Source organism: Symphalangus syndactylus, chromosome 9, assembly GCF_028878055.3.
Source record: "Symphalangus syndactylus isolate Jambi chromosome 9, NHGRI_mSymSyn1-v2.1_pri, whole genome shotgun sequence".
In the NCBI taxonomy this organism is placed as follows: domain Eukaryota; kingdom Metazoa; phylum Chordata; class Mammalia; order Primates; family Hylobatidae; genus Symphalangus; species Symphalangus syndactylus.
The window spans coordinates 55,017,659-55,035,672 of NC_072431.2; the positions used below are offsets into that span (position 1 = coordinate 55,017,659).

Here is an 18,014-nt window from a genome sequence, read left to right on the forward strand (position 1 = left end):
GGGGACCATCATTTATGGAATTCACATGTGCCAGGCATTTACATGTTAATTTGTCTTCTGAAATAACTCCATGAGGCTGCAGAGATGAGGAAACAGATGCTCAAGGGTTAGGTTACTTCCCCAAGATCACTCCAGACTGGGGTGGCTCAAGCGTTTTCTTCCCACAACAGTATGCCCTCTCTGCCAAAAAGCAGGTTAATGGGGAAGTTGAGAATCAGCCCATAGCCCCTCTGAATTCTGTTACTCACATAGAGGTACGGTACTTGATGTCGTCTTTTTCAGCCAGCTCTTCACAGGTGAGGCCATTATGTTCTTTCCAGAGTCCCTGACACTTCCTACAGGTTTCCTGGGGATAAAGGACAGACACAAAGACAACTCCTGGTGAGTGGACACCACAGAAGTTCCTGTTTAACAAAAGGGATATGAAATGAGCTTTACTTGGCTTGAATTCTCTCAGAGGATGCCTCTCCTTTTCGGGGGGATATTTCTAAAGACATCTTTTAATAGAGGAGGTTAAGAGGTGGTAGGGCTAGGTGGCTGACGCCTATAGTACCAGCACTTTGGGAGGCTGCGGCAGGCCAGGAGTTTGAGACCAGCCTGGGCAACACAGTGAGATGCTGTCCCTTAAAAAAAAGAGAACGAGTTAGGGGAGGAGAGGGGAGTGGTAAGAATCATTAGAAGGACGCACAAGGAAAAATTTCTCTCCCTAGATCAAAAGGAAGTGTTGCTCCCATCACCTAATTTGCTAAGGCTTTCTAAAATGCTCTGGGCCATCTGAAAAAAACCAAAGGAGACGGATCTTGGGTAATCTTGGGTTTTTTTTTTTTTTTTTTTTTGAGACGGAGTCTCGCTCTGTCGCCCAGGCTGGAGTGCAGTGGCGCAGTCTCGGCTCACTGCAAGCTCCGCCTCCCGGGTTCATGCCATTCTCCCGTCTCAGCCTCTCCGAGTAGCTGGGACTACAGGCGCCCGCCACCACGCCCGGCTAATTTTTTGTAGTTTTAGTAGAGACGGGGTTTCACCGTGGTCTCGATCTCCTGACCTCGTGATCCGCCCGCCTCGGCCTCCCAAAGTGCTGGGATTACAAGCGTGAGCCACCGTGCCCGGCAAATCTTGGGTTTTTAAAACACAGTAGCATGAGCTGCTTGGCAGGGCCTGTTTGGATCTTGTTAATCTCTGCAAAATCCCTGTGCCCACAAGCTGGCGTCCAAAATGCGCTTCTACTGGATTGAAGAATGGCCTACTTCAGTTCACCAGGGGCTCCTAAGGGAGACTTTCCTCTGCTGCTCATCACTCATCAGCATGGATGTCACCCTTAAAAGTTTCACTTCATATGTAAACATGCATCTTAAATAATCACCACCTTTATTCTAGGATCCTTCATAGTTTATAAAATGCTTTCATATGTGCCAGAAACTATCCCACATCAGTATAATTTAAAGAGCCAGGCGTGGTGGCTCACACCTGTAATTCCAGCAATTTGGGAGGCAGAGGTGGGTGGATCACGAGGTCATGAGATCAAGAGATTGAGAGATTGAGACCATCCTGGCTAACATGGTGAAACCCCATCTCTACTAAAAATACAAAAAAAAATTAGCTGGGCGCAGTGGCGGGACTACCCAGCTACTCGGGAGGCTGAGGCAGGAGAATGGCGTGAACCTGGGAGGCGGAGCTTGCAGTGAGCCGAGATCACACCACTGCACTCCAGCCTGGGCGACAGAGCAAGAATCCATCTCAAAAAAAAAAAAAAAGAATTTAAAAAAATGTTAATCCAATGATCACAGGCATTAAGTGGAAATTATAACCCTAATAGGTTATAGTGAAGGAAAACATAGTGTTTTCAGTTTTAAGTGGGGCCCTGATCTAGTCTGGGGAGACAGTGAAGGCTTGAGGAAGTGAGGCCTGAGATCCAAAGGACGAGTCAATGATAATTAGACAGGGTGGCGAAAACAGATCAACACTCCAGACAGTGGACAGCAAGAGAAGACTCTGGCAGGCAAAGCCGGGCATGTTCAGTTCCTATGGCTGGACTGCAGACAGTGAACATGGCCCTAGAGGCCTGCAAGCACCAGACCAGGCAAGGCCTTGAAGGGCATGATGAGCAGTTTGTTCTTTATCCTATGAGCACTAGGAAGCCACCAAAAGGTGCCAAGCACGGAAGTAACACGATCAGGTGTCTTTTAAAAAAAAATCATTCTGGGTGGAAAACACTGGAGGGAGGAAAGAGTGAACGTGCAAAAGACAGGAGCTAGTAAAGCCACTCAGGAGAGAGGCCATGAAGGCCCAGACAAGGGTGGTGGGCAAAGACAGGAAGAAAAGGGGACTGACTTGAGAGCAAGGGAGGAAGTAAGACTGGTGGGTGTAGAGATGAGTCGCCGTGCCTGGCCCTTTTATACATTCTGAATTTTATACTATATGTGTACTACCTAATAAAAAGAATTTAAAAAGGGAGAAAAATGGAACAGATTGCTGAGGGAGCTGAGAACCTGACCCTTCTGGTGGGATGTCGTAAAAAGGCTCAATCAGGGTGGGCATGGTGGCTCACACCTGTAATCCCAGCACTTTGGGAGGCCAAGGCAGGCAAATCATTTGAGGTCAGAAGTTCAAGACTAGCCTGGCTAACATGGCGAAATCCCATCTCTAATAAAAATACAAAAATTAGTTGGGTGTGGTAGCTGGTGACTGTAATCCCAGCTACTTGGGAGGCTAAGGCAGGAGAATCACTTGAACCTGGCAGGTGGAGGTTGCAGTGGGCAGAGATGGCACCACTGCACTTTAGCCTGGGCCATAGAGCCAGACGCCATCTAAAAAAAAAAAAAAAAAAAAAAAAAAAGCTCAATCAATTGGCTGGGGTGGGTGGGGCAGAGAGGAGCTGACGGGACATACTACATTTAAACGCCTGCTTCCGAGGGACACGGATATGCTCTGGTCCCCCACCTACATCCCATTCAGTAAACAAAGGTAATAAATATTAGTGTGCCTAACTATTACCCACCAAAACATACAGCGGCACAAACCCATTTTTATAAGACCCTGTGCCTGACTATTGCAGGAAGCTGGAGGACAAACAACAGCTGGAGAATAGAGGAGTTGATGTTTAGCTCCTAACCTCTAAAACAATGCCAACCCAGCCCCTCCCAGGAGTAACAGCTTAAAAACAATACATGGCATTTAGATAGTTTTTAGCATTCCTGGCAATTCCGTTATTAATTCATGGGTCTTCCTCATAAGGGAAGAAACCCCATTTTTGAGGTGAGGCACAGGCCCACCAGGGCAAAATGACCTGGCCAAGCTGGAGCCAGGTGTGTGTGAGGGCCACTGTGAGGCCCTCTGCTCTGCTCACCCTCTACGTCACAGTGCTTCTTCTGTAGGTGAACGTGTGGGTTTTCAGCCAGGGCGCTTCTTACTGAAGGGCCCAAGGGCCCCGGAGAACATATCTGAAGTGTCTTTTGAAAAGACTGTGTAGCACTTTGGAAGGCCGAGGCGGAGGGATCACCTGAGGTCAGGAGTTCGAGACCAGTCTGGCCAACATGGAGAAACCCCATCTCCACTAAAAATACAAAAATGAGCCAGGCGTGGCGGCACATGCCTGTAATCCCAGCTGAGGCAATCCCTGTGAGGCTGAGGTAGCAGAATTGCTTGAATCTGGGAGGCGGAGGTTGCAGTGAGCAGAGATTGCGCCACTGCACTCCAGCCTGGGCAACAGAGCAAGACTCCATCTCAAAAAAAGGGGGGGAAAAAAGACAAGACTACATAGCTAGATACAAAACCCACAATTAAAATAAGGCAAGCAAACACCAGGCTGGGGAGTTTAACATTTGGAGCTCTCTCTGTATAGTGTCTTTAAAATGTACTCTCTCTTCTAAATAGTGTAAATTTTACTAAATTGTAATTCTCTCCTCTCAGGCACAGCTAGGCTTTGCTCCTAAACTCAACAAATGCTTATGCATATTACGAAGAAATGCTCTTGAATGTTTCTTTTTTCTTTTTTGAGCCAGGGTCTCACTCTGTCACCCAGGCTGGAGTGCTGTAGTGTGATCTTACTGCAACCTCCATCTCCTGGGCTCGAGAGATCTCCCACCTCAGCCTCCTGGGTAGCTGAGACTACCAGTGATCATGCCTGTAATCCTTTGGAATTACTTTGGAAGGCCGAGGGGAGCGGATTATCTAAGGTCAGGAGTTCGAGACCAGCCTGGGCAACATGGTGAAACCCCATCTCTACTAAAAATACAAAAATTAGCCGGGCATGGCGGCGGACTTCTGTAATCCCAGCTACTCTGTAAGCTGAGACAGGAGAATTGCTTGAACCCAGGAGGTGGAGGTTGCAGTGAGCTGAGATTGTGCCACTGCACTCCAGCCTGGGTGGCAGAGCAAGATTCAGTCACAAACAAACAAAGTGCTGGAATTACAGGCATGAGCCACTGCGCCCAGACTCTTGCATGTTTAACATGATAACCACATTCTTCAATCTGTGGTTTACAAGAAAGCCCAAAAGGACCATTTTGGAAGGCAAAGTACACTTTGACAAGTAACCTCAAAACATGAAGAACAGGTATCGTGGCCATCGCACAGGACCACACTTTCTATCACCTTGTGCCTTTCCGATCAGGGGAAACTGTGGAGTTCACCATCATCCCAAATACAATAAGCAGGCAGGCAGCTCCCGCCCTCTCAGTGGGGAAGGAGCACGCATGTTGGGTAGTTTGTTAACAAGTAGCCGCCAGGCCACGTTCTTCATGTCATCAGGGAGGTTGCTGGTTAAGTTTATGATGCCCTTTTGTCCTCAAAATACATTAAAGTGTTTTGACTGTTCATGAGGTCTTCACTTTGCAATACAAAGAAAGCAACTTCCATCTTCCTTTATTCATTTTCTGCTGCCTGAATAATGATTAATGAATAAAACAGAAGATTAAATTCAATTCCAGATGACCCTATCATGATGGGAGCTGAAATTTCTTCACATAAACATAGCTTTCTCAAGAACCAGTAGACAAATGTATCCAGCCATCACCTCCTCCAAGCCCAGCAAGTGATAATAATCTTGAGACCTTTGGGTCTGTTGGCAAAGAATCCAAAAGAAAATCTGAGCCCACAGGCCAAAGTCACCGGGTTCTGTGTTTGTTTCCTTGCCTTCCTTGCAAAGCCACCTGGAAGGCATCCGTCCCCATGCGTGCTAGATTTCAGTTGCTGACTTCCATCCAGCCTTGTCTCAGAAGCAGAACAAAGTACAAACTGCTCCCTTACTTTTAAATGGTTCCTCCAGTGAAATCTGTCAACTCACTCTCTAGGGGAGAGAAGTCACTGACATCCCACAGGGCATTAGGCTGTGACCAATCCAGAAGTAGCTTCAGAAATTTCAGCTCTCTGTTCTGTCACCTCAAAAAATGCTGAGAATGGGCCAGGTGCAGTGGCTCACACCTGTAATCCCAGCACTTTGGGAGGCCGAGGCAGGCGGATCACCTGAGGTCGGGAGTTCGAGACCAGCCTGACCAACAGGGAGAAACCCCATCTCTACTAAAAACACAAAATTAGCTGGGCATGGTGGTGCATGCCTGTAATCCCAGCTACTCAGGAGGCTGAGGCAGGAGAACAGCTTGAACCCAGGAGGTAGTGGTTGTGGTGAGCTGAAATCGCGCCATTGCACTCCAGCCAATGCTCAGCCAGGGACCACAGGACCGTGGGCTTCCAGGCCATCTGTGCCTTCTAGTTGTCAAAGATGCTGGTCCTCCCCACCCATAGGCCCAAATGACATACAGAAGGTCCAGAAAGACACTGATTTTAAGACGGAACCCTTTAAATCTCAGGGGTTTATGCTGGAACTCCTGAGAATCAATAAAATTCAGCGAAGTCAAAGCTCAGGAAGATTCAGTGGACTTTCTTCCCTTTCACTAAGGAAATCCAAGAACCTCTATTTTTCCTAGGTCAAGAATGCACATATCAGCCAAATAAGGCTTGGTCCTTGCCCTCAAGGAGTACATTCTACCGAGAGTTACATATTGGGGCAAATCAAGCACAGCATAATGGGAGTTCAGTGTAACGTGCGCGCACACACGGCAGGGGAGCATGCATGTGCGTGCAGAGGAGAAAGAGGGGAGTCAGACAAGGATTCTTTGAGGAGCTGACATTTTCATGGGACTGACTATAGTAAGTGCCATGAGTAATCAGAACCTCCATGCAACCAATCAAGTGCTTCTACTGGGATCTACATCTTAGTGAAACGCTTTTCCAGCAATGACAGCCATTAAAGCCAAGTATCTGAACCTCAGAACCAGATGCTCAAACCAAACATTTCAACAATGAAACATAGTTCAAAAGATTCCTATCTTAATAAGCACAAAAAGTTTTCATCTCATTAAATAAAATTATTTTGGGCCGGACACAGTGGCTCATGACTGTAGTCTCAGCACTCTGGGAAACCGGGAAACCGATGTGGGCAGATCACTTAAGCCCAGGAGTTTGAGACCAGCCTGGGCAACATAGTGAGACCCCATCTCTACAAAAAATACAAAAATATAGCTGGCTGTGGTGGTATGTGCCTGTAGTCTCAGCTACTTGGGAGGCTGAGGTGGGAGGATTTCTTGAGCCTGGGAGGTGGAGGTTGCAGTGAGCTATGATCAAGCTACTGCACTCCAGTCTGGGTGACAGAGAGAGACAGAGTCTGGCTCTGTCCCCCAGGCTGGAGTGCACTGGCACCATCTCAGCTCACTGCAAGCTCCGCCTCCCAGGTTCATGCCTTTCTCCTGCCTCAGCCTCCCGAGTAGCTGGGACTACAGGCGCCCGCCACCACGCCCTGCTAATTTTTTTGTATTTTTAGTAGAGACAGGGTTTCACTATGTTGGCCAGGATGGTCTCGAACTCCTGACCTCGTGATCCGCCCACCTCGGCCTCCCAAAGTGCTAGGATTACAGGCTTGAGCCATGGTGCCTGGCCACAAAAATTTTTTTTAACTGACTTGAATAAAGCAGTATATTTTAAAGTATGATTTATTTCATTACGCCCTTTTAAATTTTCTGTATCTGTGTATGTTTTGCAATGTTATGTTACAACAGTAGCACACATGTAACGTACAAATAAACACGAGCTGGGGGTGTCCTCTGCACAATTTTTCTGATACGGTGAGCAATAAAATTGTACATCTGCCGCTCTCAATACTGAAGGGCCATGGAGGAGGCCTGGAGAGTGCAGCAGTGTGTCGGAGTTATGTTTCAGAATACTTCCATTAATTAGTGAGCTTGAGACCAAAGACTGAAAGATGGTTGAGAAGCAACTGGAAGAGTCTATGAAAGAGATGAGGGTGAGAGAGAAGCCTAGAAAGACTTCTAGGTTTCTGATGTGGGACACTAGCGAGATTGGCGGAAACATGAACTTAGATCAAGTGGTGCAGAGTAAGATCTGAGTGAGGGTGGGAGGCAGAGGTGAGTTTAGTTCCAGACCAGCTTACTTATTCACTCACTTATGTGCTCTTCCAATATTTGCTGAATTTCTGTCATTTGTATGAGACACTGGAGATACAGCAATAAACAAATTAGGCTCAGTTTCTATCTTCATGACGCTTATGTTTTACTGAAAAACACAGATACTAACCGAGACTAGGGGCCAGAAGAGCCCGTCAGACGATGCGACATTTAAGCTGAGTCCTAAAGGAGGAGTCAGCCAGGTATGGGTACAGAGGGAAGAGCAAGGGTGAAGGCCTCAGGGCAGGAGAGGGTCTGTCTCATGCTGAGAAAGTTAGTATGGCTGGAGCCCAGTGGGGGAGAGTGGAGAATGGACCATGGTCACCCAGCAGGACTGAGGCTATAGGGAGGAGTTTGTAAAGCCAGGCTGACCAGGTGGGAAATGCAATCATCTGGTTGACATTTCAAAAGATTCTTGTGGCTGCTATTGTTAAAGGGATGGTTTCCTGGGGTTGTAGGACCTTGCAGCACCCCCTTTCTAAACTAAGCCCAAGTAAATAACTTCTAGGGGAACAGGCTCAGAGTCTGGATTTGATTCTTGCTTAGATTTCCTCAACAGTCCTCCATAAATAAGGGTACAGCTTACTTCCTGAAACAAGGTGTGCCAACACCAAGCCTGGCAGGGGCAGGTAAGGCTGACCTGCAATGGGGCAATAGCAGCACACCTGTATTTTTTTTTGTTAAGAATAAGAGAACCACATTTTCTGATACGGCTTCAGAAAGGGACTTTATTACTATTATTCTTAATATTTTAATTACATTAATTAATTTTTTTGTTTTAGAGACAAGGTCTTGCTCTGTTGCCCAGGCTGGAGTGCAGTGGTGCCATTATAGCTCACTATAACCTTGACCTCCTGGGTGCAAGCAATTCTCCTGCCTCTACCTTCCGAGTAGCTGGGACTATGAACACGTGCCACCACAGCTAAATTTTGTTAGTTTATTTGTACAGACAGGTATTGCTATGTTTCCCAGGGTGATGTTTCCCAGGGTGGTCTCAAATTTCTGGGCTCAAGCGATCTGCCCACCATGGCTTCCCAAACTGTTGGGATTATAAATGTGAGCCACACAGCCCGGCCCTGTTTTAAACTTTTTTTTTTTTTTTGAGATGGGAGTCTCACTTTGTCGCCAGGCTAGAGTGCAGTGGCGCAATCTCGGCTCACTGCAAGCTCTGCCTCCTGGGTTCAAGTGATTCTCCCACCTCAGCCTCTCGAGTAGCTGGGAATACAGGCGCCCGCCACCACACCCAGCTAATTTTTCTATTTTTAGTAGAGACGGGGTTTCACCATGTTGGCCAGGATGGTCTCAATCTCTTGACCTCATGATCCACCCACCTCGGCCTCCCAAAGTGTTGGGATTACAGGCGTGAGCCACCGAGCCCAGCTGGAGCCCTGTTTTAATGATTGATTGAGACAGGGTCTCACTGTGTCACCCAGGCTGGAGTGCAGTGGCACAATCTTGGCTCACTGCAGTCGTGACCTCCCTGGCTCAAGCGATCCTCCCACCTCAGCCTCCCAAGTAGCTGGGACCACAGGTGTGCACCACCATGCCTGGCTAATTTTTTGTAGAGATGGGATCTTGCCATGTTGCTCAGGCTGGTCTCAAACTCCTGGAGTCAAGCAATCTGCAAGCCTCAGCCTCCCAAAGTGCTGGGATTACAGATGTGAGCCACCATGCCTGGCCTGGGGAACATCTTTAACAGAGGTCTAAAACTCCTGCTTTTCACAGTACTAGCTCAATGTTCCTGAAGGCTTAGGTTTTTTGTTTTGTTTTTTGAGACAGCGTCTCGCTTTGTCACCCAGGCTGGAGTACAGTGGCGTAATTCCGACTCACTGCAACCTCCGCCTCCAGGGTTCAAGATTCTCATGCCTCAGTCTCCCAAGTAGTTGGAATTACAGGTATGCACCACTATGCCCAGCTAATTTTTGTATTCTTAGTAAAGACAGGGTTTCGCCACATTGGCTAGGCTGGTCTTGAATTCCTGGCCTCAAGTGATCTGCCCACCTCGGCCTCCCGAAGTGCTGGGATTACAGGCATGAACCACTGTGCCTGGCCCCTGCAGGCTGTTTTTCGAAGGGATGGGATCTCACTCTATTGCCCAGTCAGTGGCGCCAGCATAGCTCATGGCAGTCTCCTCAGTAGCCTGAACTTACAGGTGTGCGCCACCATGCCCAGCTTGTAGGCTTCGGTTTTTTGTTAAAGAAAGAAATGAGACCCGCTAGGACTGAAAACTTACACATCTTCACAAAAGGTGCTTTGCATACACATCTCAATCTTTACAGCAACTCTACAGGGAAGTACTGGAGAATTATTCCCATTTTTAATAAAGTAAATACGGCCAGGTGTGGTGGTTCCCTCTTGTAATCCAAGCACTTTGGGAAGCTGACTGGGTGGATCACTTAAGGTCAGGAGTTTGAGACCAGCCTGGCCAACATGGTGACATCCCATCTCTACAGAAAATACAAAAATTAGCCAGGCGCGGTGGTGCATGTCTATAATCCCAGCTACTTGGGAGGCTAAGGCACGAGAATCGTTCGAACCTGGGAGGCAGAGGTTGCAGTGAGCTGAGACTGTGCCACTGCACTCCAGCCTGGGTGACACAGCGAGACTCTGCTCAAACAAAAACAAAAAAGGTAAGGGAAAAAGAAGGCTCGGAGGGTCCAATTAATTTGGTCGAGGTCACAGAGCTTTAGACATGAGTCTGTCTGATCCCAAATCCACTTGCTCTTTCTACTCTAGTCCCACTGTGTGCCCACATGGTGTTTGCTAGCAAGAGCAGGTCACTGTTTACTGGAGAACCCAAGGGCACGTGGCTATGAGACAAGCCGAGGTTACAATGGCATCTTGTGTGAGGAGACCACAGAGGAACAATCAGCAAATCTGGGTGTGAGCATCAGGGCATCAAAGGCATGGCCGTGCAGCTGCAGCTGTGCAGGATGCCTGCTTCCTGGAGGGCTGGGAAAGGCTCAGTAAGAGGCAGGATGGGATGGGATCAGACCTGAGGATACCCTTTCTTACTGGTAATGATAGGAACCTGCTAATCACAGGGTGATCTCAGACTGGACACGTGTGAGGAAGTAGCTGTTCCTGCCACCTTTGGCCAGTTGCATGTCTGGCGGCATAGCAAAAGGAAGTCCATTTTTAGATTTCCATTACTGCCTAAACAGAGATATGCTCCACGAAAGTTTTCCATAGTCACTCCCTCAACCAGCCCCTGACCCTTACTTGTAAATACATGCCACTTACCTCCTCAAAGGTGGCCAGGATCATGGCATTAAGATTTGGTAATGGCATTGCTTGAGATTATCACCATCACTGAAACTGCTCTGGGTCAGTTTTGTTCAGAGCAATGCAGGTAACAGAGACAGTTTCTGCACTGAAAGGAATGAAGACACTCTCATGTTCCCACTCTTGGCCCTTCCATCAGTGCCACTGAGAGCCTTCCATCAGTGCCAGAGAGAAGGATCGGTATAAAACGAAGCCCCTGTCCTCTTAGAGTCTACTAACAAACAGATAACTGTATACTCTGAGGAAGATGGTGAGTACCTCAGAGGAAACTAAAGCCAGGTAGGGGGCAGGCAGTGTGAACAGGGAGGGTGCCATCTGACACTGGTTTGTCAGGGAAGGCTTGTGTAGAGCTGGCACTTCTGCTTGAGCCTGAAGGCTATCTGGTAGAGAAGCATTCCAGGTAGAGGGAATGCAAGCAGGACAGTAGACGGAGCTGGGACAGGACAGAGTGCTCAGAGAATCCAGCACCCACACCCCCTATGCCCTCAATGGCACAACACTTTGCCTAAGAATGTCTCTTCTCCTCTGGCAACACCTACTCACCAGTTCTCCTTTCAAATACTGGTGGCTTGGGAAACCCAAATGACCCGGGAAGAGCTGGCACTTGCTCACTGGGCTCCCAGAGCACTTGGCTTATGCATTGTTACTGCACTTTTAGTGGCGTCTTGTAATTATCTGATTATGTCACATCTCTTCCAAACGCCAGGCGCTCCTTGTGGCAAAGATGATGTCCTGCTGGACAGGCTTGGCATGGAGGGCTCAATTCATCCATTAAAAAAAAAGTTCACTTGGCCGGGCACGGTGGCTTACGCCTGTAATCCCAGCACTTTGGGAGGCCGAGGCAGGCGGACCATGAGGTCAGGAGATCGAGACCATCCTGGCTAACACGGTGAAACCCCGTCTCTACTAAAAATACAAAAACAAATTAGCCAGGTGTGGTGGCGGTCACCTGCAGTCCCAGCTACTTGGGAGGCTGAGGCAGGAGAATGGTGTGAACCTGGGAGGTGGAGCTTGCAGTGAGCTGAGATGGCACCACTGTACTCCAGCCTGGGCGACAGAGCGAGACTCCATCTCAGAAAAAAAAAAAAAAAAGTTCACTCGATGCCGGGCACAGTGGTTCATGCCTGTAATCCCAGCACTTTGGGAGGCTGAGGCAGAGGGGTCACAAGGTCAGGAGTTCAAGACCAGCCTGGCCAACATAGTGAACCCCGTCTCTACTAAAAATACAAAAATTAGCCGGGTGTGGTGGCGCACGCCTGTAGTCCCAGCTACCCAGGAGGCTGAGACAGAAGAATCACTTGAACCCAGAAGCAGAGGGTGCAATGAGCCGAGATCCTGCCACTGTACTCCAGCCTGGGCGACAGAGAGGGAGTCCGTCTCAAAAAAACAAAACAAAACAAAACAAAAAAACCCCAAAACAAACAAAAAAAAGTTCACTTGAGTGCCTATTCTGTGCCACATGGGGATATGATGGAGATGAAGCCTGGAGAATTCCTAACCTGGAGGGGCTTGTAATCAACCACCGTACGTCTCAGGTGTCTTTGGATTTCTAGAGCCTAGCACTAGATTTGAGCGGCACAAGGTGCTCAGTGTCTGAGGTGGAGGCTGGCAAGACAAAGCACATCTTCTCTATGCAGAGAGTTATAAATGTTTTTTGTACTTTCCATGGGCAAAAAAAACGTATCTATCTCCTCCCTGAAAGAACATTATTTCCTCCCTATTGGGTCTTACTTATAATTATGCCAAGTACTTTATGAGAAAATGAAATTATTAATATATACGACCCTTTCAGGTTAATTCATTACAGCTTGAGCCTTAAGGATGAGTTATTGTTGTTCCTTTCTTTGCTCCCTAATGTCTTTCCCCAATTTAATGAGTTAAACTACAAACAGCAGTTATTACCAAGCGGCTAATGACCAAATGCTTGCAGATGGTGTGAGAAAGTACTGCATGTATTTATTTCAATTAGGATGTTCTTTGTTGATTTTCTCCTATAGTTTCAAGACATAGAAGTTGATCTCTCTTCAATCAGGATAAAAGGAGCTCACAAACAGTACACCATGAAAATGTGTGCCTAAGAGAACTTCTGGTTTAGAGGGGTCAGGACTGGAAATGCGCATTCTGCCTGTGTCCCAGCCTGGCTCTCCCCAACACCCCCGGGGCTGTGGAAGGCCAGTTGCTGCCCAAGGGTAGGCTGCTCGCTTCCCCCACTGGCCAGCATTCTCCTCTGCACTCCCAGCAACAAGATAATCCAAACTGCCTGGGTCCAGTTCTTAAAGGACACACAAAATTCTATTTTTTTTTTTTGAGACGAAGTTTTGCTGTTGTTGCCCAGGCTGGAGTGCAATGGCACAATCTTGGCTCACCACAACCTCCGCCTCCCAGGTTCAAGCAATTCTTCCTGACACAGCCTCCCAAGTAGCTGGGATTACAGGCGCCTGCCACCACGCCTGGCTAATTTTTGTAGTTTTTAGCAGAGACGGGGTTTCACCACGTTGGCCAGGCTGGTCTTGAACTCCCAACCTCAGGTGATCTGCCCGCCTTGGCCTCCCAAAGTGCTGGGATTACAGGCACGAGCCACCACACCCAGCCAGGACACACAAAATTCTAACATGAATTCTTCTAACAGTGTCTTGTAATGATCTGATTATGTCACATCTAAGAAGCCAAGCTCACCATGCAGGGGATTCCTCTCTATCCTCAAAGTACACTAAATCATCTCTCAAAGGAAGGAGAACCTTTACATTTCCAAATGCAGAAATTCAAATCTGCGAGTGGCCAAGTCAGAGCTCTGGGACCCATTACAAAGCCTCCCCCACCTCACCCCCTAGTCCTGAGGAAAGGGCTTCTTTGGGGAAGATTTCATGTTGTTCTTAAATATTTTTTGTTTTCATACACACCTCACCTACCATTTCTATGTACAGAACCAGGCTTTGAAAAAAGAAATCTTGAAGTGTTAGTTCTGTGGATTAGAAAACTTCTTTCCCTGAGCCACCAGGATTAGGTGACAAATTGGAATACGAGAAGCTTTATATGTGGTTTCTGTGCTAATGCTGCCCCCTAGGGATAGAAAGTTACAAGGTACTGAGACATCAGCTTGACTGCTCTGGGAGAGACCACACATAGCTGCCGGCTTTTTATTATACTATGGGGACCAGGGCTTCGAGGACAGAGTGGGAGGGCAAAGTCTTTCTAGAATAAATCGAAGTTCAATTTTATCTTTATCATAGTAACTACAAACAAAACTACCAATTCCCTTATACTGGTTATTCAAATACAGACAACTGTTTCTCTCGAATGGCTGTTTAATAGAATCACAGAGACTGTATCAGCAACGCCTAGGCAATGGCAGCATGTGGACATTTATATAAAAATTCCAAGACCAAGGCCGGGCGCGATAGCTCACGTCTGTAATCCCAGCACTTTGGGAGGCCGAGACAGGTAGATCCTGAGGTCAGGAGATCGAGACAATCCTGGCAAATACAGTGAAACCCTGTTTCTACTAAAAATACAAAAAAATTAGCCGGGCGTGGTGGCAGGTGCCTGTAGTCCCAGCTACTCGGGAGGCTGAGGCAGGAGAATGGCATGAACTCGGGAAGCAGAGCTTGCAGTGAGTGGAGATCACGCCACTGCACTCCAGCCTGGGCGACAGAGTGAGACTCCGTCTCAAAAAAAAAAAAAAAAAAATTCCAAGACCAATATGTGAGCTCCTACTAAGGACTATGGGTCCTGCTCTGCAGTGGGGACACACGTTAAGTGTAATATATAATAAGACATGATTGTAAGTGCTGAGGAGAAAAAAATGAGAGGAATGCACTGGGGTGGAGAGGGCGAAATAGTTCACAATTATAAACTGGTGGTCAGCGAAGGCCTCTCTGCGAAGGTGCATGTAAGTGAAGACTTAAGAAAGGCGAGGGAGCGCGTCTGGTGCTATCTGGGGGAAAGAATTCCAGGCACCAGGAACAGGGAGGAGCAGGGTGGGCAGAGTTGTAAGGTGGAGAGGAGGGTTGGGTTTGCAGGCTGCCTGAGGCCTGAGCCCAGAGTAAACAGATGCTGAAGAAGAGCCTCTGCAATGGCTGTGCATGACGTTGATTCCCAAAGAACCCCACCTGCAGGGATCCCTTTCACGGGGAGCTCTCAAGCCCTCTGAGCTGTGCCTCTGAAGGTGGGGCCTCTCCCGCCTTCCTGCCGAGCTTCTCACAGCCTGGAAAGGGCAGAAGGGGAGGCTGTAACTAAGCCTCTTCCAAAGGGTTTGCTCCCCGTAGATGCTCCATACAATATAGGTTGTGGAACCGAAGTTACTACAGCAATGACTTCCTTTTTTTTTTGAGATAGGGTCTCATTCTGTCACCCAGGCTGGGGTGCAGTCAGTGGTGCCATCATAGCTCACTGGGCTCAAGCATGGGCTCAAGTGATCCTGCCACCTCAGTGCCCAGAGTAGCTGTGACCACAGGCACATACCACCATACCTGGCTAATTTTTTGTACAGACCAGGTCTTGCTATGTTGCCCAGCCTGGTCTCAACTCCTGGGCTCAAAGGATGCACCCGCCTCGGCCTCCCATATGCTGGGATTACAGTTGTGAGGCACTGTGCCTGGCCAGCCATGACTTTTAAACTATATACTGTGGCCCTTTGGTGGGCTGTAAGGTCATTTCAGTAGATTATGACTAGTGGATTTAAAGAAAGTTAAAACAAAAATACTAGGGCACATTCCATGTGTCAAGTATTTGTTTTATAAAACTGTTTCTGTTACACCTATATTTATTTATGTTTGGATGAGGCTTATGGTAATTTATATTTCCTACTATAGGTCACAAGCAAAAAAGTTTAAAAGCCGTTAATTTAGAATTCATTCAGAATTAAAGTTTCTTTAAAAAGGCATCAAAAGGCTCATTCTCACAATAGGAAGTCCCAGGGATCACTGCCAGGAACTGAAAACCAGCCCCATCTCTAGTTACCCTGGAGGTGACTCTGCTGATAAGAAACAATGCCCAGGAACCAGGGGAACCCCAGCCTTCTCCATCCTGTAGGAGCAGGGCCACGCGTAGGAAGCAGATCTAATAACAGATCATTTAAAACTGTCAAACAGAAACACCATTATCACTTGGGTAGAAACAAGCCAGGCTGACCTTGTCTTTGCTCACTGCTTGGGCTACCCTTGGGCTTCCCAGGGTTTTGCTGGGAATCTTGGCCTGGCAGGAACAGCCAGCAAAACCAGCTCTTGCCTGCTGGAGCTGCACTGTCCGCATGCCCTGGAAGAGAGGCTGCAAATTCCAGGAAGCCTCCTTCCAGGTAGGACAAAGGCCATCTTGACACTCCTCCTCATGCCCAGGCTGACAACAGCTGGACTTAAAGTTACTGGACCAGGTGGGGGAACGGAGCCACTGGGGTCTGGGCACAGGGTGGGAAGAAGGAAGTCGAGGCTTCATCCTGAGTCATTCAGCAGAAGTGCTGGTTCCAGGGCACAGTGCAGCTTCAAGTTGAGCAGGTAACTTCGAGTTGGTATTTTAGGGCACCGTGGAAAGATGGCAGTAATTCATGTATCCAGGGACAGAAGAATACAAAGCTGTCTGAACTTGGCGTTGACAATACCCCTTTGCGGATATCAGACAGGACATCTTCCAAAGTACTGTTTATATAGCAGGCACAGAAAAGCGGCTGCCCCTGGTAGTTTTTCACATTCTCATAAAAATCAAATCCCTTCTCAGAGTAAATAGCAAAGTGGACTTTTTTTTCTTGCTCTGTCGCCCACGCTGGAGGGCAGTGGCGCGATCTCGGCTCACTGCAAGCTCCGCCTCTCAGGTTCACGCCATTCTCCTGCCTCAGCCTCCCAAGTAGCTGGGACTATAGGCACCCACCACCACGCCCAGCTAATTTTTTGTATTTTTAGTAGAGACAGGGTTTCACCACGTTAGCCAGGATGGTCTCGATTTCCTGACCTTGTGATCCGCCCACCTCGGCCTCCCAAAGTGCTGGGATTACAGGTGTGAGCCACCGTGCCGGGCCACAAAGCTGACTTTTAATCTTTCCCTCCTTGCTAGTGAAATGTGACAAAAAGGGAAGCCTCTCTTGAGGACAGGAGATATGAACTGAGGATGAGGGTCAAAGGAGGGAGGAAAAAAGGGTCAACTCGACACAGAAGAATGATAAAAATATAGGTGGGAGACACCCAGAGTGGAGGGCTCAGAAGCGGGCCAGAGATCCTAGTCCTGAGGAAGAATGCTGTTAGGAAGTAGCCGGGGCCCGCTGTTGCCCTTCCAGGGCTTCATGCCCTTCATTCTCCTGGTTCACAAGCTTTGGGTGTTCTAGTCACGGTGTATCTTCCCCATATCTTTACTATGGGAAATAGTAAAACACTATCTAGTTAGCATACTATCCACCTGATGACTCTAGATGCGATTACTCTCACACCTTCACTCATCCCCACAGGGCTCTTATCCATCCGAAATCTAGTTATCTCCCCCAGGAATAAGAGCAGGAGCATAAGTGATTTTTAGTTCTGTGGACCTAATATTATAAAGAGCATTAGAGAGTATTTCAATGCAGGCAGGTGGCTACAGATGGCCGCCTTGGGGGAAACTATCCCACCCAGTCCCGTGCTGTGCAGGATGGGCGGGACTGTCTGCACCTGCCAGCCTGAGAGGAGTATGGGCGGTCGGGCTCCAGCTATACCTACTAAGCAGAGTTGCATCTGACAAGATCTCTAACTGATTCCGACATATAGTAAAGTTGAGAAGCTGGCCTCTTTTGATCCAGGTCTTGGTTTTGCTGATCCTCTGATACCTCTATTTAGAAAAGAAATGAGATCTTTAGAAGACCAATCTTTGCCACTGGCAATCACAGGGAGGCTGACACACTCATTATCCATTCTTTTCAGTGTGGCTGAAAAGACTGGCAGAGTTTACTCAATGCTTATAAAATCATCACTCCATCTTGCCTCAAGTGAAAGATTATTGACAGATTTAGCAGTAAGAGACCAAAAGATGCTAGAGAGTGAGGTGCGGGGTCTGTTCATGCTTCTAAATCAAGACCTAAACTTCGTATCAAATCTGCCAGATATCACTGTTGAAACTGAGACTGTGTTGGCCAGGTGCAGTGGTTCACGCCTGTAATCCCAGCACTTTGAGAGGCCAAGGTGGGCGGATCACTTGAGGTCAGGAGTTTTGAGACCAGCCTGGCCAACATGGCAAAACCCTATCTACTAAAAATACAAAAATTAGCCCGACATGGTGGTGTGCACTTGTGATCCCAGCTACTCAGGAGGCTGAGGCAGGAGA

General features: G+C 47.9%; 1 protein-coding gene across 13 annotated transcripts in view; it reads right to left on the minus strand.

Annotated features, from left to right (window-relative positions):
* Positions 1-18,014, minus strand: part of LOC129489529 (E3 ubiquitin-protein ligase RNF216) — a 166,081-nt gene that overhangs the window by 32,777 nt on the left and 115,290 nt on the right. For 12 of the 13 annotated variants that reach the window (XM_055292245.1, XM_055292243.1, XM_063646060.1 and 9 more), the window contains one exon: positions 249-346. In XM_055292245.1, the coding sequence (XP_055148220.1) occupies positions 249-346 (98 nt within the window). Of the gene's footprint in view, positions 1-244; positions 347-18,014 lie in introns of those variants that run through there. The other variant, XM_063646064.1, reaches the window with a different exon arrangement.